Source organism: Mobula birostris, chromosome 2, assembly GCF_030028105.1.
Source record: "Mobula birostris isolate sMobBir1 chromosome 2, sMobBir1.hap1, whole genome shotgun sequence".
Lineage (NCBI taxonomy): Eukaryota > Metazoa > Chordata > Chondrichthyes > Myliobatiformes > Myliobatidae > Mobula > Mobula birostris.
In genome coordinates this window covers 9,878,034-9,902,561 of record NC_092371.1, presented here as the reverse complement: position 1 = coordinate 9,902,561, position 24,528 = coordinate 9,878,034, and the positions used below count along the sequence as shown (strand labels likewise).

Here is a 24,528-nt window from a genome sequence, read left to right as displayed (position 1 = left end):
GGCGAACGGGAGCTGAGTAACATGATGTCATGACAACAACCTTTCCCTGAAGCCATGACAGCAAAAGAGCTGCTCACTGATTTCAGGAAGGGGGGGTTGAGGCACCTGTTCCCGTTTTCAGATGCTCAGGTTGAGAGCTTCAGGTTCCTAGGGGTGAACATCACCAATGGCCTGTCCTGCTCCAATTACACAGGAAATCGCAGCACTTCTACTTCCTCAGGAGGCTGAAGAAATTTGGCTCGTCTCCACCAACCTTTACCAATTTTTACCTGTGCACTATGGAAAGCATTCCATCTGGATGAATAATGACTGTGTATAGCAACTGCTCCACAAGAAACTGCAGAGTCGTGGACTTGGACACAGCTCAGCACATCATGGAGACCAGCCTCCCCTCAATGGACTCTGCATCAATAAAGTAGGCAACATAAAGATCCCACTCACCCTGAACATAATCTCTCCAAGTTTACCAAAGCCTGAAAGTACACATCACCAGGCTCAAGGACAACTTCTAACCTGCTGCTATGACATTTAAATAGTCCCCTGGTTCAATAAGACTTGACCTCACAATTTGATCATGCATCACACTGCACTTTCTCTCTAGTTGCTAAACTTTACTTTTCATTGTCGTTGTTTTACCTTGTTCTATTCGATAGCACTGAGTGATAAGTGTTTGAACAATATGCAAAGCATGCTTTACTGTATCACAGTACGTGTGACAATAATACCAATTCCAACAGATTGGCATTAGCACTTGACCAAAAAGAATGTTCTCGATTCTTCCATGAAACAAAAATTCTTTCTATATTAAATAAACAAAAAATATTTTTAAAAGTGCACCTTCTACAGTTTCAGTAAGGCATTTGGCAAGTGATTGCCAGCTGCAAAGTGTTCCCCTACACAAACATCTGTCACCTGCCCTGTCTCATTCCCTACTAGGAGATCTAGTATCAAACTCTCTCTCTCATTGGGACTTAAGGGAACTTTCCTGAACACATTTAACAAACTCTTTCCCATCCAGTCCTTTTACAATATGGGAGTCCCAATTAAAATCACCTATATCACAATTTTATATTTCTTTCAGCAGTCAGCAATCTCTCTACAAATTTGCTCCTTCAAATCCTGCAGACTGTCGGGTGGTCTGTAATATAGCCCCATTAATGTGATCATACCTTTCTCATTCCTCAGTTCTACCTGTAAAGCCTCACCAGATGAGCTTTCCAGTCTGTCCTGACTGAGCACTGCCATGACATTTTCCCTGATTAGTAATGCCACCACCCCCCCCACCAATCCCTCCCGCTCTATCATGTTAAAAACAATGGAACCCTGGAACACTGAGCTGCCAGTCCTGCGATCAAGTCTCACAAATGGCTATAATATCATAATTCCATGTGCTGATCCATGCTTTCCCCACAGTACTCCTTGCACTGAAATATATCCACCTCAGGACATTTGTCCCACCACGCTTAACTTTGTATGTAGGCTTAACAACATCTTTCTCCATAACCTCTCCACTGTCTGTTCTGGTGGTTCCTACCCCCCTGCACATCTAGTTTAACCCACCCCCCATGCAACACTAACAAACCTTCCCGCTAGAATATTAGTCCCCCTTCAGTTAAGGTGAGAATGGGCCCCTTCTTGTACAGGTCCCACCTTCCATGAAAGAGAGTCCAATGATCCAAAAATCTGAAGCCCTCGCTCCTGCAGCACCTCCTTAGCCACATGTTAAACTGTGTGATCTTCCCATTTCTGGCCTCATTAGCACGTGGCACTGCTAGCAATCCTGAGATCACATATCCCGGAACGCACATTGCAGGACCTCATCACCCCTCCTACCTATGTCATTTCTACTGACATGGACCTCAACCTTCGTCTGCTCAGCCTCCCACTTAGGAATTCTGAGGACTCAATCTGAGATATCCCAGAGCCTGGCACCCGGGAGGTGACATACCAGCCGGGAATCTCATTCTTGTCCACGGAACCTCCTTTCTGTTCAGCTAACCAACGAATCCCCCATCACTATAGCTCACCTCTTCTTCACCCCCTCCCCAACTTCCCTACTGAGCCACAGAGCCAGACTCAGTGCCAGAGGTCGAGGGGATTGAGATGTTCCAGCTACATTGATATTACAGTCAAGAAAACGCACCAATGCCTCTACATCTTCAGAAGGCCTAAGAAATTTGACGTCTTCTTGAATTGAATTTATTACTTGCATCCTTCATATTCATGAGTAAAACTGTTTATGTTACGTCTCCATCTAAATGTGCAATTTATAAATAGTATGTACAACTGGACAGTCACTGTAACATAGAAATAGAACTGTCAGTGTGAATTAATCAGTCTGATGACCTGGTGGAAGAAGCTGTCCCAGAGCCTGCTGATCCTGGCTTTTATGCTGCGGTACCGTTTTCCAGATGGAACAGTTTGTGGTTGGGGTGACTCGAGTTCCCCAATTATCCTTCTGGCCCTTTTTTCACACCTCTCTTTGTAAATGTCCTGAATACTGGGAAGTTCACATCTACAGATGCGCTGGACTGTCCACACCACTCTCTGCAGAGTCCTGCGATTCAGGGAGGTACAGTTCCCATACCAGGCAGTGATGCAGCCAGTCAGGATGCTCACAATTGTGCCCCTGTAGAAAGTTCTTAGGATCTGGGGGCTCATATCAAACTACCTCAACCATTTTCACCACACAGCTGGTATGTACAGACCAAATCAGATCCTTGGTGATGTGTATGCAGAGGAACTTAAATCTGTTCACCCTTGACCCGAGATCCACTGATGTCTACAAGGGGTTAGCCTGTCTCCATTCCTCCTGTAAGTCCACAACCAGCTCCTTTTTTTTTGCGACATTGAGGGAGAGGTTGTTTTCTTGACACCACTGCGTCAGAGAGATGACTTCTTCCCTGTAGACTGTCTCGTTATTATTTCAGATTAGGCCAATCAATCATCGTCAGCAAATTTAAATAGCAGATTGGAGCTGTGGGTGGCTACACAGTCATGGATATACAGAGAGTAAAGGAGGGGGCTTAGGACAAAGTCCGGAGGGGCAGAGGTGAGGGAGCCCACTCTTACCACCTGCCAGTGATCTTACAGAAGGCCAGGATCCAGCTACACAAGGCAGGGTGAAGGTCGAGGTCTCTGAACCTTGTCGAACCTGGTGGGAATTATGGTGTTGAATGCTGAACTGTAGTCCAAGTACAGCATTCTCACATAAGCATCCTTCTTCTCCAGATGTTTAAGGACGGTGTATAGAGCTGTGGCTACCGTATCATCTGTCGATTGCTTGTGTCAGTAGGTGAATTGCAGGGGTTCCAGTGTCGGTGGCAGCACGCTGCAGATGTAGCCCTTGACCAGCATTTGCTTATTATTGAGGTCTTTGACTCTCACCTATTTTTATCGAAGCACCGTTGGAAGCACCCCATCTAGATGCATCATGGCTTTGTACGACTGCTCAGCAGAGATCTCAAGAAACTGCAGAGTGTTGTGGACACAGCTCAGCACATCACAGAATCCATTTTCCCCTCCACGGACTCTGCCTACATTTCTCACTGCCTTAGTAAAGCAGCCAGCAAATCAAAGATTCCATCCCCCCAGACATTCTCTTCTCCCCTCCCGTTGGGCAGAAGATACAAAAGCTTGAAGGCACCAGAGCTTCTATCCCACTGGTACAAGACAATTAAATGGTTCCCTAGTACAGTAAGATGGATTCTTGGCCTTATAATGCTTCCTTAGGGTAGTTATAGCCAGCGGTGTGGTTAGTGATGATAAACTCACTACCTATTAAAAACTTCCAATGGTGTGCTTCTCAATTAGCCTTTGACAACCAAGTCCATCTCCTGGCCACGTGTGGCTTAGTTACCAAGCCTGGAGGAACCATTTCTACTGATAGAAGGGGAAAAGACGGGTTACTAATGGCTTAAAACCAGTTGCTTTAGCACCCAGACCACAGCCATCTACGCAGCTATCCAAACTTCTCTTAAACGTTGAAATCGGGCTCCCATGCATCACTTGTACTGGCAGCTTGTTCCACAATCTCATGACACACAGTGAAGAAGTTTCCCCTTAAACATTTCACCTTTCACCCCTAACCAATAACCTCCAGTTGTAGTCCCACGCAGCTTTACTGGAGAAAGCCTGCTTGCAACTACCCTACCTCTAACCCTCATAATTTTGCATACTTCTATCAAATCTCCCTTCAATCTTCTACATTCCAAGGAATAAAATCCTAACTGATCTCAACCCTCCACTGACTTGCAGCTATACCTATTCATGGGGAGTACATCCTGAGGAAAAATCCAGAGTTTAACTCCCAAAGCACCATGTTGAATTCAACGCTGACTGGTGCCAAACTCTTATCAGTCTCTGCCATTCTTTTGGATTCCTCAGCTGCGTGGGGATCCTAGATGAACAAGTCTGCTGTCCAATATGCACTGCCCTAGCTTGCATATTATAGGCAGCTGGGATGCAACATCCACCATCAAACCCAACTAATGGAGGCCTCTGACCTCACAATGGACCTTGTACCTTAATTGTTTGCTGCTCTGCGCTTTCTCTGTAACCTTTCTGCATTCTGTTATTGCATTTGGGCGGCAGGGTGGAACTAGGTCTCTATCAAAGGAGGTGTAAGGCCTGCAGATCACCATTGGACAAAGTGTAGCACCTGTGAGGGCTCTGCCAGGGTGGACTGCTTACCCCTCTTCCAAGGATATGTTTGTCCTTGGAGAGGGAGCATGCAGTCACAATGGAGGATTTCCTGGAGCGGCAGGTCTCCAGGGAATTGACAGTAGTAATTATATTTTAATTTGAATTATTGTCTTGTAAATACAGAATGTTTGTAAATGTTGTATAAACAAACATTTTTCAGTTTTGTAAAACAAAGTAGCACCTGTTTAGCTCCCCCCGCCCCTCGATCAGTCACATCAAGCCATAGGAGCAAATGGTGGAGCATCGTACGATCAGCTGGTGCATATCACAAGTCCTGGTTATGCGAGAGCTGACGCCAGGCAGATAGGCTCTTCATTTATAATGGTTGGGGTCACCTGCCCTGTAAAGACACTGCTAAGAGGGCAATGGAAAATTACTTCTGTTGAAACATCTGCCAAGAACAATCGTCCCGTCCTCAAGGTGACGACACAATGATGAGGTTATTGCTTTTTCCCTCACACTACCTGGACTTACTACTGCGATTAAACTAGCTGTCACACCTACATCAAAAAATTTACTACTAATTCAAAGCTAATCTTTGAAAAGATGTGTGGATGGCATGCAAAATAAAATCTTTCACTGTACCTGGGTACTCATGACGACAATAAGCCAATTTAGCAAACAGCACTGGAGCCTAGGTCTCTCACAGTACCAATGCACTACCCGCCAGATGAATGGAGGTATCACTTGGTGACTCAGTGAATTGGAGAAGTCTCCAAACCCCCTACATCCACTAACTGGGTGAATTCCCATCTCTCCCTTTGAGGAAACACTGGAACTGCCAAGCTTCACCTGCTGGCCATTCTCCCAGGGGAATGTAGAGTGTAGAGATCTGGCAGGTAAGAACCAGTGTGGCTGAGACACGAACCAAGGCACTGAGAAATCTCACAAGAGGAAAAAGAACAAGGTTCAGTTTCATTTTATTTACAAAGGGCAGAATAAAATATTTGTCACAGTATTTACAGAAGGCCAGAGAATAGAAGGTTTTGACACCCCGCAGTTGCCCTGTCATGGACCGAGGCCAACACAAACAGCCCTGGGCCAGAGTGGCTTAGGAATGTGTCCGAAGCTTATATGGGTGGGGGGGGGGGGGGAACATGCAGCACTTCTAATGTTCTCACTATTTAGCCACCCCATACCCAACTCACTCTCTCCAAAACAAGCAAAATGGAGTCACCTCATGACACTCCGCCACTGCAAGGCCAGGGGAACGGCAGCCCACTACGACACTGCAAGATCCCAGCACGGGCTTCAGTGACACTCGTTGATCATGTATTTATTGAATCTTTTAACTGGGCAGTGAGGTGTCCTCTGGAAAGAGGAGGGGCGGGGTGTGGGGACTGGCACTCTTAGTACTGCTCCTCTCGTAGGGAGATGCTCCCTCAGCATTGTCCCTGTGACAGGCAGGCACTCTTTCAGCATCGCCCGGGAGATCTGATGAGGAATCGTGAAGATGCACCAAGACCTCACAGACTTTGTCGCCGACTCCGATACTTGAGCTAGCAGGAGAGACAGCACCATGAGTCTTCTGGCTGCAGCATCACCACCTCTGTGTGCTACCAGCACTTGGGCTGAGATCAGTATGTGAGCAGCGAAGGTACTGGTGACATCAAGTTGCCTCTCATCGGGGTGACAGTGGGTAACACAGGCTCTCTCAGTGCTGACCGCACCCTCTGCTCAGTTAAGCGTCCCTTTCTCAGTACTGCTCCCACCCCTCACTACTGACCACCCCCATACCCCCTCTCAAAACAGCCCTTCCTCTCTCAATATTAACCCTCTCTGTGCTGCCCAGAGTTGCCACCACTCACAGTCCTGCCCCCCTCAACATTCCCTCTCCCAATACTGCCTCCTCTCTCTCACTGCAGCCCTCCCCACTGTCCCAATCTAACGTCAGCCCGTTACCAGCTAAACAAAGATTAAAAGCAAAGGAGAGCAAACTTGCAAATTTTATAGAACTAAATAGTTTTGGAAAGATTTTCCAAGCCCACCCAAACAAACACAAATACATTGGTGCTGAAACAGCCAATGGCCTCGGACCACACCCATCCCGAGCCCTGTCTCGGTGTGCAGTTGCATGCTAACAGTTCCCCAGGGCCAACGTAATCCTTCCGGGCAGGTAGGGGGCTGCTGGTCTGCTACTGGCCCTCAGTCCCAGGCCGGACAGAAAGGAGGAGGAGCTACGGTGCCATCCAGAAGGGCATCTGCTGCTGAGGCCGCTGGGCGGGCATCGTGTATCGGCAGCCAGCACTCCAGTTCTGTGCCGCCTCTCGCCGCCGAGATGCCTCCTCCTCGTCTTCCGCCTGCTGTCGTCCATAGAGCGGTCGCGGTCCCTGATCTGTTCCTCTCCGCATCTTCGCCAGTGGCTCCTCCGGGCGATCTAGAGATGGGCAGAGAACGAGAGAGACACACACACACAAAGAAGCACACACAAACACACACACACACATGCATACACCAAAATAGTCCCAAGAAACAATGGCTCAAGGGAAAGAAAACCAGTTTGTTATTGAGGGGGGAGAATTTGTCGCCGTTTTCGTGGTCCATGTGGTGCATCCAACACACAGTACGCAGGCAGGCACAATCAGTGATCCATCCCCACGGCGACAGCAGAACCATGGAGAGGGAGAGAAAGAGAGAGAGAAAAAAAACACAAAGAGAAAGGCCATGTTAGAACTGGCACCGGCGGCTCTCCCGTTCCTACGTGCAGGGCTGAGGGTGGGGGTCCCGCACTGATCGGTAGTCCGGGTGGCGAGGGGGGAAGTTGCTGCTACCACTCTGCAGTCTCCCTATAGTCCTCACAGTCACAATAGTGTTAGTGATGGGGAGCAGTAACCATGGCTAATTCCCCACCTCTCGAACTCTGGGGACACTGGGCAGCAGAACCATGGCCGATTCCCCACCCCCCCCAACCCCAGGGACTCTGGGCAGTGATGGGGAGCAGGAACCCTGGCTGATTCCCTCTCTCTCTCTCTAACCCTAGGCAGTGATGGGTAGAGCATGAACCACGGCCCATTCCCCAACCCCAGGGACTCTGGACAGTGGTGGGGATCAGGAACCTTGGCCACCCCTCTGTGGCAGTGGATAGGATTCAGGGCTTAGATCCAGTCTGGTGAGACTAACACCTAGCAGATATCTATCCCCACTATTCCAGAGTCACAGCGCCCTACTCCCACATTTATAAACCCTCTCCTGAAGGAGTGAACTTCCAAATACAGAGTCTGGGTGAGGAGGACACCCTGGGGAACCCTGCCATTTTCTGGAAGCTGCACACCCACCGCCCCCCCCCCCCCCCACCAGCACGTGCCAGGAAAAGTCCTGGGTTCTGCAGCTTCCTGTTCCTATCCAGGTCCCGAACCATGCGTGGGCCGAAGCCCAGAGACTCACTCACCCAATGGTGCCGAGGGCCCGTACATGTGACGCTGGTCATCTGACTGTGGGAATCCTTTGTCCAGGAGCGGCATCGGAGGAGGCATCAGTTGCCTGGGTAGAACACAGCATAGTCACAGTCAGTGACCCTAACCGTCCCAGTAGTGACAACACTATCCTGGCAACATCTGCTGCCTAAACTGTCCTAGAGGACAACTGAGACATGGCAGACACTGGAATCTGCAGCACAACACAAAACGCTGGAAGAACTCAGTGGGTAGGGCAGTGTCTGCAGAGGGAAACTGATGGTTTGGGCCGAACCGCTTCATCTTTACTGAGACCGGTATAAATAGGGGCTGGCATGGTAGCGTAGTGTTAAGTGTAATGTTACTACAGCATCAGTAACCCAGGTTTAATTGCCACCACTGTCTGCAATGAGTGTGCACGTTGACCGTGACCGTGTGGGTTTCCAATTAGTAGGTTAATTGGTCACATGGGTATAATTGGATGGTGTGGGTTCATTGAGCCGAAAGCGCATCTCTGAAAGGCCAAGAACTAGCAGGATGTATCTGGATCCCAGTGAGGAGAGGGGGTGATAGGTAGCTGGAAGAGAGAATAGCGACAGAAGCTGGGAGGTGGGAAGCACTGCAACAAGAGGCGACAGATGGCAGGATCCGATCTGATAGGAGAGGATGGTGGAGTGTGGAAGCAAATAGGGAAGGTGGGGAGATGCATGTGTTGAGGATGGGCAGATGCAGTGGCTGGAGAGGGGAAAGAAACAGGTTGAAGGGAGGCTGGGATGGTGGGAAGGGGGGAGGAACTGGATGGAGATAAAGGATACAGACGGGGTAGGTAAAAGTTAAAGAATTCAAGTCTGTGATGTGGATGATGGATAGAACCAGGCAAGGTACGGGCAGGGGACTGCCTGCTCATGGTGTCAGTCACATATCATGGAAACAAATCCTTTGGCCCAATGAGTCTGTGCGACATATCAGAAGCCTATGTTCACTAATCCTTGTATTCAAGGAAATGCCTTCTAAATCACCACGGTGGAACTTAGAGCCAATTTGTTCCACTGGTCGACCTGAACCATAATCACCCTTAGATAAGGTGCCCACACATTTTCTTTTCTCCATTCTTCCATTGAGTAGAAGATACGTACGGTGCCTATAAAAAGTATTCACCCTCCTTGGAAGTTTTTATGCGTTATTGTTTTACAACATTGAATCACAGTGGATATAATTTGGCTTTTTTGACACTGATCAACTGAAGACTCTTTCATGTCAAAGGGAAATCAAATTTCTACAAATTGGGTCTAAATTTATTACAATTATTGAACACAAAATGATTCACTGCATAATTACATACCCCCTCAAGACAGTATTTAGTCGATGCACCTTTGCCAACAATTACAGCCTTGAGTCTGTGTGGATAGGTCTCTATCAGCTTTGCACGTCAGGACAGTGCAATTTTTCCCCATTCTTCTTTACAAAGCTCTCAAGCTCTGTCAGATTGCATGGGGATATTGAGAGAACAGTTCTTTTCAAGTCCAGCCTCAAATTCTCAATTGGATTGAGGTCTGGACTCTGACTTGGCCACTCCAGGATATTAACTTTGTTGTTTTTAAGCCATTCCTGTGTAGCCTTAGCATTATGCTTGGCGTCATAGCCTCGCTGGAAAACAAATCTTCTCCCAAGTCACAGTTCTCTTGCAGACTGCATCAGGTTTTCCTCCAGGATTTCCCTGTATTTTCCTGCATTCATTTTACCCTCTACCTTCGCAAGCCTTCCAGGGCCTGCTGCAGTGAAGCATCCCCACAGTATGATGCAGCCACCACCACTGTAGGAGGAATGGTGCGTTTTTGTGTTTTTTTGTGTGTGGTGTTTGACTTATGCCAAACACAGTATTTAGTTTGACAGCCAAAAATCTCAATTTTGGTTCTTCCAGCTGGTTTCAGTCTCCCACATACCTTCTGGCAAACTCTAGCCGAAATTTCACTTGGGTTTTTTGACAGTGGCTTTCTCTTTGCCACTCTCGCATAAAACTACGACTGGTGAAGCACCCAGGCCACAGTTGTTGTATGTACAGTCTCTCCCATCTCAGCCACTGAAGCTTGTAACTCCTCCACAGTTGTCACAGGTCTCTTGATGGCCTCCCTCACTAGTCCCCTTCTTGCACAGTCACTCAAGTTCTGAGGATGGCCTGCTCTAGGCAGTTGTGCCATATTCTTCCCATTTCTTGATAACTGACTCAACTGTACTCCGAGGGCTATTCAGTGACTTGGAAACTGTCTTGTATCCAACTCCTGACTTGCGCTTTTTGGGGAGTTGCTTGAAGTGTTCTTTTGTCTTCATGGTGTCGTTTTTGCCAGGATACTGACAAGCAGCAGTTGGACCTTCCAGATACAGGTGTATTTTTACTACAATCAATTCAAACACCTTGACTGCACACAGATTTATATATAGCTACGGCACCTTAACTAATTATGTGACTTCCAAAACCAATTGGCTGCACCAGTGATGATTTGGTGTCATGTTAAAGGGGTGAATACTTATGCAATCAATTATTTTGTGTTTTATATTTGCAATTAATTTAGATCACTTTGTAGAGATCTGTTTTCACTTTGACACGAAAATCTTTTTCTGTTGATCAGTGTCAAAAAATAGCAAAACTAAATCGACTGTAATTCAATGTTGTAAAATAATAAAATATGAAAACTACCAAGGGAGTAAATACTTTTTTATAGCCATTGTACCACCTGACTAAAGGACAGCTTTTAACACACAGTTGTAAAACTATTGAATAAGATTGAATAGCACAATCTACCACCTTACAACTTGTACGCCCGCACTGCACTTTCTCTGTAACTGTTAAACCTTTTTCCTGCACTTTTTTTTTCTTTACCTTGTGCTTTCTCAATGCAATGCTGCAATGATTTGATCTGCACGAACAGAACGCAAATCAATTTTTTCACTGTACCTCAATACATGAGACAACAATACAACAATTTACCAGGTTTGATTTTCAGCAGGATGACTTTGCCCTTTAGCAGGTTGGTTTTGTAACGCAATTCATCCTTGCCAAACCACATTAAAGAGATGTCACTACATTTTGGAGACTGTGATCACTGTTCTATCTCCTTTACCATAGCAGTGGAGAGGGATAGGAACAAACAAGTTAGGGAAGCATTTAATTGGAATAAGGGGAAATAATGAGGCTATCAGGCAGGAACTTGGAATCATAAATTGGAAACAGATGTTCTCAGGGGAATGTACAGAAGAAATGTGGCAAATGTTCAGGGGATATTTGCGTGGGGTTCTGGAGTTCTAAGTACATTCCAATGAGACAGGGGAAGGATGGTAGGGTGCAGGAACCATGGTGTACAAAAGGCTGTTGTAAACCTAGTCAAGAAGAAAAGAGCTTACGAAAGGTTCAAAAAGCTAGGTAACGATAGAGAGCTAGAAGATTATAGGCTAGCAGGAAGGAGCTCAAGAAAGAAATTAGGAGAGCCAGAAGGGGCCATGAGGCAGCCTTGGCGGACAGGATTAAGAAAAACCCCAAGCCATTTTACAAGTATGTGGAGAGGAAGAGGATAAGACGTGAGAGAATAGGACCAATCAAGTGTGACAATGGAAAAGTGTGTATGGAACCGGAGGAGATAGGAGAGGTACTTCATGAGTACTTTGCTTCAGTATTCACTACGGAAAAGGATCTTGGCAATTGTAGGGATGATTTACAGTGGACTGAAAAGCTTGAGCATGTAGATATTAAGAAAGAGAATGTGCAGGAGCTTTTGGACAGCATCAAGTTGGATAAGTCACTGGGACCGGATGAGATGTACCCCAGGCTACTGTGGGAGGTGAGGGAGGAGATTGCTGAGCCTCTGGCAATGATCTTTGCACCATCAATGGGGATGGGAGAGGTTCCAGAGGATTGGAGGGTTGCGTATGTTGTTCCATTATTCAAGAAGGGGAGTAGAGATAGCTCAGGAAATTATAGACCAGCGAGTCTAACCTCAGTGGTTGGTAAGTTGACGGAGAAGATCCTGAGAGGCAGGATTTATGAACATTTGGAGAGCCATAATATGATTAGGAATAGTCAGCATGGCTTTGTGAAAGGCAGGTCATGCCTTACGAGCCTGATTGAATTTTTTGATGATGGTGAAGCATTAGATGTAGTGTATATGGATTTCAGCAAGGCATTTGATAAGGTACCCCATGCCAGGCTTATTGAGAAAGTAAGGAGGCATGGGATCCAAGGGGACATTGCTTTGTGGATCCAGAACTGGCTTGCCCACAGAAGGCAAAGAGTGATTGTAGACAGTTCATATTCTGTATGGAGGTCGGTCACCAGTGGAGTGCCTCAGGGATCTGTTCTGGGACTCATACTCTTTGTAATTTTTATAAATGACCTACATGAGGAAGTGGAGGGATGGGTTAGTAAATTTGCTGATGACACAAAGGTTGGAGGTGTTGTGGATAGTGTGGAGGGCTGTCAGATGTTACAGCGGGACATTGATAAGATGCAAAACTGGGCTGAGAAGTGGCAGATGGAGTTCAACCCAGATAAGTGTGAGGTGGTTCATTTTGGTAGGTCAAATATGATGACAGAATGTAGTATTAATGATAAGACTCTTGGCAGTGTGGAGGATCAGAGAGATCTTGGGGTCAGAGCCCATAGGACACTCAAGGCTGCTGTGCAGGTTGACTCTGTGGCTAAGAAAGCATACAGTGCATTAGCCATCATCAATCGTGGGATTGAGTTTAGGAGCCGGGAGGTAATGTTACAGCTATATAGGACCCTGGTCAGATCCCACTTGGAGTACTGTGCTCAGTTCTAGTTGCCTCACTATAGGAAGGATGCAGAAACCATAGAAAGGGTGCAGAGGAGATTTACAAGGATGTTGCCTGGATTGGGGAGCATGCCTTATGAGAATGTGACCTGATAGAAGTGTATAAGATGATTAAAGGGAATTGACTGTGTGGATAGTCAGAGGTTCCCAGGTCTGAAATGGCTAGCATGAGAGGGCACAGTTTTAAGGTGCTTGGAAGTAGGTACAGAGGAGATACCAGGGATAAGTTTTTTTTTAAAAACGTGGAAAGTTGTGAGTGTGTGGAATGGGCTGCTGGCAACAGTGGTGGAGGCAGATACGATATGGTCTTTTAAGAGACTCCTGGACAGGTATATGGAACTCAGAAAAATAGAGGGCTATGAGTAACCCTAGGTAATTTCTCAAGTAAGGACATGTTTAGCACAGCTTTGTGGGCCGAAGGGCCTGTATTGTGCTGTAGGTTTTCTATGTTTCTATTACCGACACTTTACCCAGAAAAAAGACCCTCTGTCCTCCCCCACCTCTGCTGCTACAGCCCAACACATTCCACTCTCAGATGTAATGATGGAATTCCACCTGGAACACTAACTGTTTCTTGCTCCATAGATGCTGCGTAGATTTCCAGAACCTTGATTTTATTTCAGACTTCCAGTGGCTACAACTTTTGTTTTTTTACTTTACCTTAAAAGTCTCAAGATACAAACTTTTATAGATGTGTTTAGTTCAGGTCATTTCATTGTAGGAAGGATGCAAATGTTCAGAGAGGTTGTAAAGGAGATTTACCAGGCCTGGACTACACCGTGTACAGAGCATATCTTACAGGACATTGAGTGAGCTTTTTCTTTTGCATCAGATGAGAGGTGATTTGACAGAGGTGTCTAAGATGATAAGAGGCATAGCTAGATTGGACAACCAGAGGCTTTTTCCCAGGATATTCAATGGCTAATACAAAGGGTCATAATTTTTAAGGTGATTTTTTAACACTAATGACCGTGCTACCTTTCTTGGTTTCTTGGTTATCCAGGGAAGAAGAATTTCAGAGTTGTATATAAATAATAATAAATGAATCTTTGATTATTAGGAAGTATAGGGGGGATGTCAGAAGTAGGCATTTTATACAGTGTGATGGGTGTGTGGAACTATCCAGATGGTAGAGGCAGATTAGGGACATTTAAAAGACTCTTAGATAGGCATGTAGGTGATAGAAAGATGGAGGGCTACGTAGGAGGGAAGGGTTAGATTGATCTTGGAGCAAGCTTAAAGGTTGACATATATTGTGCACCAAATTACCAGTACTGTGCTATATAGAGAAGAAAAATTCGGCTGATCTGCACCACAGCCTGAAATAATGTTGTTGAGACATTCCTTCCCACAGACACTGCTCAACACAGGGTCCTTCCAACAATTTCATTTTGCACTAGGTTCTGAAACACGGCCGTGTGAAACAATTTCAGCAGAATTACCTGTCCGTCTCCTTCTCCCTGCCGCAGGAGTCGGCGAAGATCACACCAGCTCCACTTCTCCCAGTCTGAGGGGACCCTGTACCTAAATTAGTCATATGAATGGGTCCATGCTATGAGCAGAAAAAAGCAGCAGGATTAGCAGCAGTAACAACGCTCCCTACCGCAACATCCTGTTGCTAGGCTGCAGACGTGAACACACCCTCACTAACGCAAGTCTACAAAAAGGGGATGCCCTCAAATCTGCTGAGCCCCCTTTCTTGGGGCAAAGGAAAGCCTCATGTTAAGTGCCTTTGGACAGTGTGTGTGGATCTCAGGATGGTGAGCCCTGCACTGTATCCTTGGAGGAGGGGCGGGGGGGTGTTGAGGGTGGAACGAAGAGATACTGAGGAGATACCATGTGGCCAATGCTGCTCAGTGCCTCAGCTAAACCATCACCTACTCCTCACCAGAGAATTCCCGAAGAATAGCAGCTTACCACATGCACCCGCTACCCAGCTGAGCTGAGCACGTCTATGCTAAAGACAATGCAGCAGTAACTGGTTACAGGTCCACTGGCTGTTTTTAATGCAAGGCTTGAAGTTAAGGTTTGAAATTTCTCCATGGACACCCACGTCAGATTAAAGCTTCCAATTTAACTTTTACTGCTGACCACACTCCAAAAGTGTGATGGAACAGTGTGGAGGGAGCTTCACTCTGTGTCTGACCCCGGGAGTGTGTGATGGGACAGTGTAGAGGGAGTTTCACTCTGTGTCTGACCCCGGGAGTGTGTGATGGGACAGTGTAGAGGGAGTTTCACTCTGTGTCTGACCACAGGAGTGTGTGATGGGATGGTGTAGAGGGAGCTTCACTCTGTGTCTGACCACAGGAGTGTGTGATGGGATGGTGTAGAGGGAGCTTCACTCTGAGTGTGACTTTTGCTGCCCCAGAACTCTCAGCACTCTCCTCTCTCTATAGCATTAACTAGGCAGAATTGTCTGTTGTCCAGCCACAAACGAAACCTTATGAATACACTGTATGCTGGCTGATGCTCCCAACACAGGCCCTCTTAACAACAGCTCGATTGGATCATAGTGTGTGTCTGTAAGTGTGCATGTGTGCTGCCAACAGACTTCACGATGCCTGACCACTGCCCCTCCACTCTCCGGGGTTGAACATCCCTTGTTTACCACACTTACAGCCCTAGTAGAGAGCACCTGTGGAGGGTTACATGCAGGTGGCCTTCGCACTTGCAGGGTGGAGATGTTCTGTGTACAGGGAGGGACACGCTTCCAATGGTCTCGTTGTTGGGGAGGGCACCAGCTCGAGATGGGACTACGTGAGCATGTCCCTTTCTGTGAAGGAAATGGGAGTTTGGGAGTACACGAGGGGTCAAGGGAGTTGGAGGTCTTCAGCAGAGAGCATTGGCCGGTGGCCCCTCCCACCCATTGCACACGTTGGCCTGGTCTCCGTTTCCCCGCCACAGGAAGGGGCATGTCTCCCACCTGGTAACCCAGTAGTGGTGGCTCCTCCTCGCTCTCCTCCGTGAAACGCCTCTTCTGTCCCTGAGGTGGGGGTAGTGGGGGTCCGGGTCTCCCTGTGGCTGGCATTCCGCTGTAATTGGCTGTACTGGCGGGTAAAGATGGTGCGTATCCAACACCGGGGGCAGTCTGCCGGCAGACACGGGTGGGAATTACTGTGTGCAGCCTGAACCTCCCAGCGTCCAACCCCCCTCCTCCACCAAGCATCCACGTAAGGTACTCCTCCAGGGCAGGCCTCGAGGCAAAGGCCCACCTGACCTCTGCTATCGCACCAATAAACATGAGCTAAACACGGATCCACTCTGGGCCACGAGCACATGGATGCCAATACAGACATTACGAACATGGATGTAGCCTACTTCAGGCCTGCACTTGCAATTAACCCCACCACGAGCACACCACATTCGGCTTCTGCCCCACCTGCCATCACCCCCACCGCCTGAACCCACCTGTGTAGGGACTCCCATTGGCTGTGCAGCCCCTGACACAGGGAAGGGGGCGGTATTGGGGCCACACTGCCTCGGGTACGAACTCGGAGAGGGCTGGATAGGAACAGGGTTCATCGGGTAGCCAGGCTGGTACCCCTGGCCTGGGTAATAGGGCTGCTGAGGAACCCCTCCTGGCACTTGCTGGTAACCTGTAGCGGAAGACAAAAGAGGAGAACACACAGTCAATGGTGGGAGCCTTGGTACAGAGGGATCCAAGTCCAGAGCTCCCTGATAGTGGAAACACAAGGGATGCAAAGAAGGCCTGCTTTCATCAGTTGGATAAAGGTCAGGAAGTGCTGCTGCAGCTGTATAAAACTTTGGTTAGACTGCACCTGGAGCACTGTCTGCAGTTCTGGTCACCCTATTACAGGATGTGGTGGCTTTGGACAGGATGCAGAAATAGTTCACCAGGATGTTACCTGGATTAGACGAGTCAGTTAGGGAGTCTGCAGAAGGTTTCAGACAGATTATGAGAATGGACAGATGGAAGTGAATGATCATGCACTTTAGCAGAAGGAATAAAGGTGAATCCTTGTGCAGGATTCCCCAAAGGTTAACTTGCAGGTTGAGTCAGTGGTAAGAAAGGCAAATACAAAGTTAGCATTCACTTTGAGGGAACTAGAATACAAAAGCAAGAATGTAACACCGAAGCTTTATGAGGGATTCATCAGACTGCACAGAGTATTGTGAGCAGTTCTGGGCCCTTCATCTAAGATGTACTTGCATTGGAGAGGGTCCAGAAAACGTTCACGAGAATGATCCTGAGAATGAAAGGGTTAATATGAGGAGCTATTAATGGCTCTGGGCCTGTACTTGCTGGAGTTTAGCAGAAAGAGGTGAGAATCTCATTAAAAGCTATCAAATGTGCCTTTAGAACAGATGAGGAGGAATTTCCTTAGCCTGACAGTGGTGAATTTGTGGAGTTCATTGTGACATGCGGATGTGAAGCCTAAGTCATTGGATATATCTGAATTGGAGATTGATAGGCTTTTGATTAGTCAGGGCATCAAAGGAGTTGAGTAAATCAGCCAGGATGGGACGATGGAGCAGGCTCAATGTCCCAAAAGGCCTAATTCAGCTCCTATGTTTTATGGTCTGTCTATCTGTGCAGAAGGATACTGTAAAGGAGATGGATGGGCCAGGGCAATTGTTTCAGAGTGACAAGGATCTGCTAATGGAGGATCTGTGACAGGAAAGCCTTAGTCCACTTTTATCTCGAAAGTTACCTTGAGGTGGAATGGCTGCAGAGTTCATTTGACTGAGGAATCTGGCATGCTCACTGTGAACCTGAATGGAAACAGAAAGGAAATTCGATCAGTTAGAATGCACACAGCACTCTCCACTCATTATTGCAGTGCTATGGTGCAGTGGGTAGTGCTGTTGCCTCATAGCTCAGAGAAGAGGGTTCAATCCCAATCTGTCTCTGCATGTCTGCGTGTGCCTTGTGTGTCCATATTCCTCTATGGTAATATCTGTGATTGCATGGTTCCCCCCCCCAAATGCTCTGGTTCCCTTGCACATCCAATGACGTATGGGTTTGTGGGGTTAATTTGCTGATATAAACAGCCCCCGTGTGTGGTGAGGGGTGGAATCTGGGGCAGTTACTGAGCATAAGAGATAAGAGCAGAATGAGACCATTTATCCCACTGAGCCAGCTCTGCCATTTCATCAAGCCTGATCCACTTCTTTCTCAACCCCATTCTTCTGCCTTCTCCCTGTAACCTTACCCACCCTGACTAATCAAGAACTCATCCACCTCCACTTTAAATACACCAATGACTTCGCCTCCACAGCCATCTGTAGCAATGAATTCCAGATTCACATGCCTCCCTCCCCAGCTAAAGAAATTCCCTCTTATCTTGATTCTGAATGGACATCCCCCTATTCTGAGGTTGTGCCCTCTAGTCCTAGACTCTCCCACTATCAGAAACATCCTCCCCACATCAGTCTATATCAAAACCTTTCAACATGCAATAGGTTTTGATGAGATTCTCCCCTCATTCTTCTAAATTCCAGTCAGTACAGATCCATAGCCAAACTCTCCTCATACAACAACCCTTTTATTCCCCAAATCATTCTCATGAATTTCCTCTGAATGCTCTCCAATGTTAGCACATTCTTTCTTGGATCAAGGGCCCAAAACTGCTCAGCCTCAGGATTACGTTCTTACTTTTATATTCTTGTCCCTTGAAATGAATGCTAACATTGCATTTGCCCTCCTCACCACCCGAGCTTGTAAATCTGGCGGGAGCAAAGGATGTTGGGTGGAGAGCTACGGGAGGGATGTGGGACAGGTGACGGAGGAGTGCCAGGGGTCAGGGGGAAGTGGCACAGAAGCAGACACACCCAGCCCTGAGACACCAGGTAAGGTCATTTGATTACAAAGAATGTCTCTCTGCTACTTCCCGTTCCCTCCCCTTTCTCTTCCCCTTTTCCCACCTATAATTACCCTCTCCCTGCCCCCGTTTCCACTCTCAGTCCACAAGAGACCCATGTCCGAATCAGGTTTATCACTCACATGTCATGACGTGTCTTTTTTTTTCGCGGCTGGAGTGCAGTGTAATATATAAAATTACTAGTGTATTGCGCAAGTCTTGGGCATCCTAGCTGTATATTGTGCCCAAGACTTTTTCACGGTACTGTAGTCTACACTTTTCTTCCTTCTCACCCAAGACTTTCTCGCAGTAGTCTACGCCTTTGTTCCTTCTACCAGAGTGCGCGACCATACACTTCCTGACACTGTATTCCATCTGCCACTTCTTTGTCCAATCTCCCAATCTGTCCCAGTCCTTCTTCAGCCTCATTACTTCCTTAACACTACCTGCCCCTCCACCTAAATTCATATCGTCCACAAGCTTGGCCACATAAAATCCCGTATCTAACATAAAAAGCAGTCCGAACACCAACCCCTGCGGAACACCACTACTCACCGTCACTCTGAAGGACAATAAGTTACAGGGAGATAAGTAGGGAAACTTGACCCACAGAGCCAAACGGCCTCTGTCTATGTAAAACACACAATTGACACAAACAACAGGAATTCTGCAGATGCTGGAAATTCAAGCAACACACATCAAAGTTGCTGGTGAACGCAGCAGGCCAGGCAGCATCTATTGGAAGAGGTTCAGTCGACGTTTCAGGCAGAGACCCTTCGTCAGGACTAATTGAAGGAAGAGTTAGTAAGAGATTTGAAAATGGGAGGGGGAGGGGAGATCCAAAATGATAGAAGACAGGAGGGGGAGGGATGGAGCCATTCTCTCACTCTACTTTTTCTTCCTCTGTCCCTCTGACTATACCCCTTGCCCATCCTCTGGGTCCCCCCCCCTTGTCTTTCTCCCCGGGCCTCCTGTCCCATGATCCTCTCATATCCCTCTTGCCAATCACCTGTCCAGCTCTTGGCTCCATCCCTCCCCCTCCTGTCTTCTCCTATCATTTTGGATCTCCCCCTCCCCCTCCCACTTTCAAATCTCTTACTAACTCTTCCTTCAGTTAGTAAGGGTCTCGGCCCAAAATGTCCACTGTACCGCTTCCTAGAGATGCTGCCTGGCCTGCTGAGTTCACCAACACACAAGTGACTCCAGAAGGCCCAAATTCACAAACTTCACGCCGCATGGACACAGATCAGAGGGTCAGATTAAACCCAGGGGTGGTAGCAAGGTTAAGATTAAGATCATGATTATTTGTCACAAGTACATAGAAGCATAGAGTGAAATGCATCGTTTGGTCAACGATAAACACACTCCAAGGATTGTGCAACTCACAAGTGTCACCACGTTTCTGGTGCCAACATAGCACTTCTACAACTTACGAACCCTAACCTGTACGTCTTTGAAATGTGGGAGTAAACCAGAGCACCCAAAGGAAGCCACGTGGTCACAGGGAGAATGTACAGACAGTGCCAGGAACAACCACAGTTTATGAGTGGACAGGTGAATTTGGTTACGAGTTCACCTCTCCACCCACCCATGTATCGTATAGATTTGTGTTGCCTGCATATTCACCATGAAGCAAGCTAAAGTGCAGGATGTCAGGGTTCGAGACACACGCCAACAACCCACCCATTACTCACAGTCTGCAGTAGGCTTTCACACAGCTTCCTGGCAGCTGACAGACCCTCTGGCTTGGGATGGCTGAGAGAAAGAGAGACAGGTCAGTGCAGGGTCCAGAATTAACCATGCCATCAGTCGCTGCCTGTGATACTCAAACAAGATAAGTAAAGCCCCAGTTTCACAGTCCCACAAACTCCTCTGATCCAGTGACACGCTCGCATGGTAGAGGGACAGCAAAGGTTAAACAGAGAGTCAATCTTCCTCTACATCCTCGACGTTCAGTCCTAACTTCAGATATACCAATGCTGCAATTTCAGATCCTGCACCAATCATTGTGTGACGGTTCTATGATTGACTTTAAACAGAGCAAGTTCACCTACAACTAACGGTCTGACAGATAGAACTGAGAATACAAAAACCAAGCAACAATGGTGTAGCCTGAAGACCAGCTGCTTCACAGCCCAAGTCAGGTTCAATCTCAACCTCCAGCTGTGTGTGTCTGTCTCATTGGATTTCCCTCAGTTCCTTGCCCCAGAGTGGGCAAGTTGGTGGGTTAATTGCCCAATGTTACTATGTAGGACTGAGTGGGCTGAAAAGGCCTTTCTCCTTCCTGAATCTCACCATGACCCTATAAGAAAAGCTGAAAACACATTGGATACCTGATATAAATATACATTGGCTCAAAGGCCTCCCTCCCAGAGGCAGGCTCCAGGCAGCCCGAACCCTTGCCACGTAGGAAGACCTTGGCACCCGTCTCGGCTTGTATGTGCTGCAGGTAGGAGCCCCCCGGACCCTCCACTTTCTCCTTGATGTTGAAGGCCGGCGTGGTTTGCTCAAGACCCACAAACACTTTATCTTGGACGTAATGCATCTGCAGAGTGACAGAAGAGGCTCATTATACAGACTTTTTAAAGTACATGTCAAAAATTAACTTTCACAAGAAGGCTATACTGCATTTGGAATTTGATGAGATTTGGTATGTCACCAAAGACTAGTAAATTGGGGAAGAAGCTGCTACTGAATCGTTCAACGTGAGGTGTATGGCTCCTCCATCATATCCCAGGGGTCCTTAATGATGGATGCCGGCTTCTTGGGGCACTTCCATGGTGGGGAGGGTGGTGTCTATGAGGGAGTTGCCGACTTTACAACCCTCTGCAGGTTCTTGCAATCCTGTGCACTACAGCCTCATAGCAAACAGTGATGTAACCAGCCCACTGTACGTCGGTAGAAATTTGTAGGAATCTTTGGTGACATAACAGATCTCGTCAAACTCCTAATGAAATAGAGCTGCTGGTGTGCCCATGAGTGAATCAATGTGTTGGCCTATACTGATGCGTGGGAACTTGAAGCTGCTCACCCCTTCCACCATTGATCTCTCAATGAGGATTGGTCTGTGTTCTCCTGACCTCCCCTTCCCGAAATCCACAATCACTTCTTTGGTCTTGCTGAGGTTGTGTGAGAAGGTGGTAGACACCACTCAATCACCCAATCCATCTCATTCCTGTACACTTCCTCTCCACCATCTGAGATTGTACTTACAATGGTATCATTGGTGAATTTATAGATGGCACTTGACCTGTACTTATCCACACAGTCGTGGGTATAGGCAGAGTAGAACAGTGGGCTAAGCATGCATCCTTGATATCTGTCTGTTGACTGTCAAGGAGATGTTGTTACCAAGCCACACTGTGGTCTCCCAGTAAGGTGGTCAAAGATCCAATTGCAGTGGGTGCTATAGAGACCCAGATTTTGGAGTTTGTGATTAATACTGATAGAATGGTGAACCTTCCTTCCACAGCCTTTGTGATGGATGCACCAAGAATATTATGCACAGACAGCCAAGGAAAGAAAAGTATAAGAGAGTTTCTCAACTCTCCACATCTCCACCGCAACTTCTGCCTTATTTGTTTATATTGACCAACTTTTGAGAGAAGGTCCTGACTTCAGCCATCTCTGCAATTTGACTCCTGCCACCTCAACAATCCCTGTACACTTCCAGGTTTCATCTTATGCCGCAATCACTTGCAAACTTGTGAGATCATGGATGAGATTTCGGACAGGAGGATGTTGGTGACCAGCTACAGGGAGGTAGCACTTGAGGGAGTCTCTGTACAGAAAGGAGTAAGCTGTAGGAGGCGATAGGATAAGGATCCAGTGGACAGGCATATCCCTACCCAATCAGTATCATGACCCAGAATTAGTGTGCACAGCATTGCAGTACCAGTGGTTTAACACAGTTGGTGAAGAAGCAAACAGCCAGCCCGCATTAAAGTCTTCAATCCAAAGGATGAATATTACCAGCTTTCACCATTGGCCCAGTTTGTGCAGAACAGTCTCAGCAGAGCCACATACATTGTACACACTCCAATTCTTAATCCAGATCTCTCAGGCATGTTGAGTGGAAAATACTGCACCCAGAATAGGAAACAGGTTGGACAGAGAACAAAGGTCCTATCAAACACTGCCAGAAAAGTAAGGCAGATTGGGCCTTACTCCGCCTATACTATCTCATCAAACATCTATCCCAGAGTAAGACACAGGTTGGGTACGCTAACACAGAATAGAGTTGCACTATTCCATCAAACATTCCCAGAGCAGGAACAACACAAGTTGCTTAGTACAAAGTACAATACAGGTTCAAAACAGAATGTGGAATGTATCATCACAGTCCCAGGGCAAAGTGAGGATCTACGGACGGGGTGATAGTGACACTGCGCCAGACTTACCCCGGCCTGCGACTTTGGTGTGGCGGACGAAGGGTGGACAGCTGGGGCTGGTTGATGGTACACCGTAACCATGGCATCATTGAATGTGGAGGCGGAAGAGATCTGGGCCTTCACCACTCCATTTGCAATTATCTCTTTAATTCGGTTAACAGCCTCTGCGAAAAGGAATTGGGAGAACCAAGAATACAAGTGACAAATCTGCCTCGTGTTTGCTTTAGTATAAAGTGCAAGAGTCCATGAGCACCCTAATCCTCCAACAGATCCCCCTTTCTCTCCCTCATTGACACAGACACTTGGGACAGCTGATTCTGTCCAGCACCCTTTAACAGGATGCCATACAGAGCTTGCTAGAAATCTGACAGTTACAGGCGAGGCAGCACCTGTGCAGAGGTAAGCACTGCTTGGCTCCATGTGCCATCTTCCAAGTACAGTTCCCCAACTCAAAACGTTAATCCTGTTTCTCTCATTCCAGGCGCTACCTGATCTGCTGAGGCTTTCCAAAAGTACTGGCTTCAAGGCTCTGATGCTCACTCCAGCCTATAGAACACAGAACAGGAACAAGCCCTTTATCCTATCAGGCTGTACCAAACTAACAAACTAACCTAATTCCTCTGCCTGCATGTGGACCACATCCCTCTATATTCATTTGAGGTCCCTTAAATGTCTCTGTTGTATCTGCCTCCACCACCACCTGACAATGCATTCCTGCCAACCACCACTCTGTGTTAAGAAACTTGCCCAGCACATCATCTTTGAATATTCCCCCCACATCACCTTAAACACACATTCTCTAGTATTTGACAGTTCTACCCTAGGTGAATGATTCTACCCTGTCCACGCCTCTCATAATTTTATAAATGTCTTAGCCACCACCAGTCCTAAGACATCTATCCTAGTTTATCCAACCTTTATTAAAAGCATATGCCCTTTAATTCAGGCAACATCCTGGTAAACCTCTTCTATACCCTCTCTACATCCTCCCTATAAAGAGGCAACCAGAGTCGAACGCAATACTCCAGACGTGGCTTAAGCAGAGTTTTATGAAGCTGAAATATCAACATAAAGAAGACCATAAGACAAAGGAGCAGAAGTCGGCCATTCGGCCCATCGAGTCTGCTCCGCCATTTTATTATGAGCTGATCCATTCTCCCATTTAGTTCCACTCCCCCGCCTTCTCACCATAACCTTTGATGCCCTGGCTACTCAGATACCTATCAATCTCTGCCTTAAATACACCCAATGACTTGGCCTCCACTGCTGCCCGTGGCAACAAATTCCATAGATTCACCACCCTCTGACTAAAAAAATTTCTTCGCATTTCTGTTCTGAAAGGGCGCCCTTCAATCCTGAAGTCATGCCCTCTCGTACTAGACTCCCCCATCAT

At 47.2% G+C, this 24,528-nt stretch overlaps 1 protein-coding gene across 2 annotated transcripts in view; it reads right to left on the bottom strand.

The window, feature by feature from the left end:
* Positions 1–5,607: 5,607 nt before the first annotated feature.
* Positions 5,608–24,528, bottom strand: part of khdc4 (KH domain containing 4, pre-mRNA splicing factor) — a 30,005-nt gene continuing 11,084 nt past the window's right edge. The window contains exons 6-14 of one of the 2 annotated variants that reach the window (XM_072282508.1): positions 23,145–23,299; positions 21,078–21,289; positions 20,439–20,499; positions 17,596–17,656; positions 16,331–16,518; positions 15,846–16,010; positions 14,365–14,474; positions 8,093–8,184; positions 5,608–7,081 (exon numbers count right to left, since the gene is read on the bottom strand). In XM_072282508.1, the coding sequence (XP_072138609.1) occupies positions 6,882–7,081; positions 8,093–8,184; positions 14,365–14,474; positions 15,846–16,010; positions 16,331–16,518; positions 17,596–17,656; positions 20,439–20,499; positions 21,078–21,289; positions 23,145–23,299 (1,244 nt within the window). In that variant the 3' untranslated portion in view covers positions 5,608–6,881. The remainder of the gene's footprint in view (positions 7,082–8,092; positions 8,185–14,364; positions 14,475–15,845; positions 16,011–16,330; positions 16,519–17,595; positions 17,657–20,438; positions 20,500–21,077; positions 21,290–23,144; positions 23,300–24,528) is intronic. The other variant, XM_072282517.1, reaches the window with a different exon arrangement.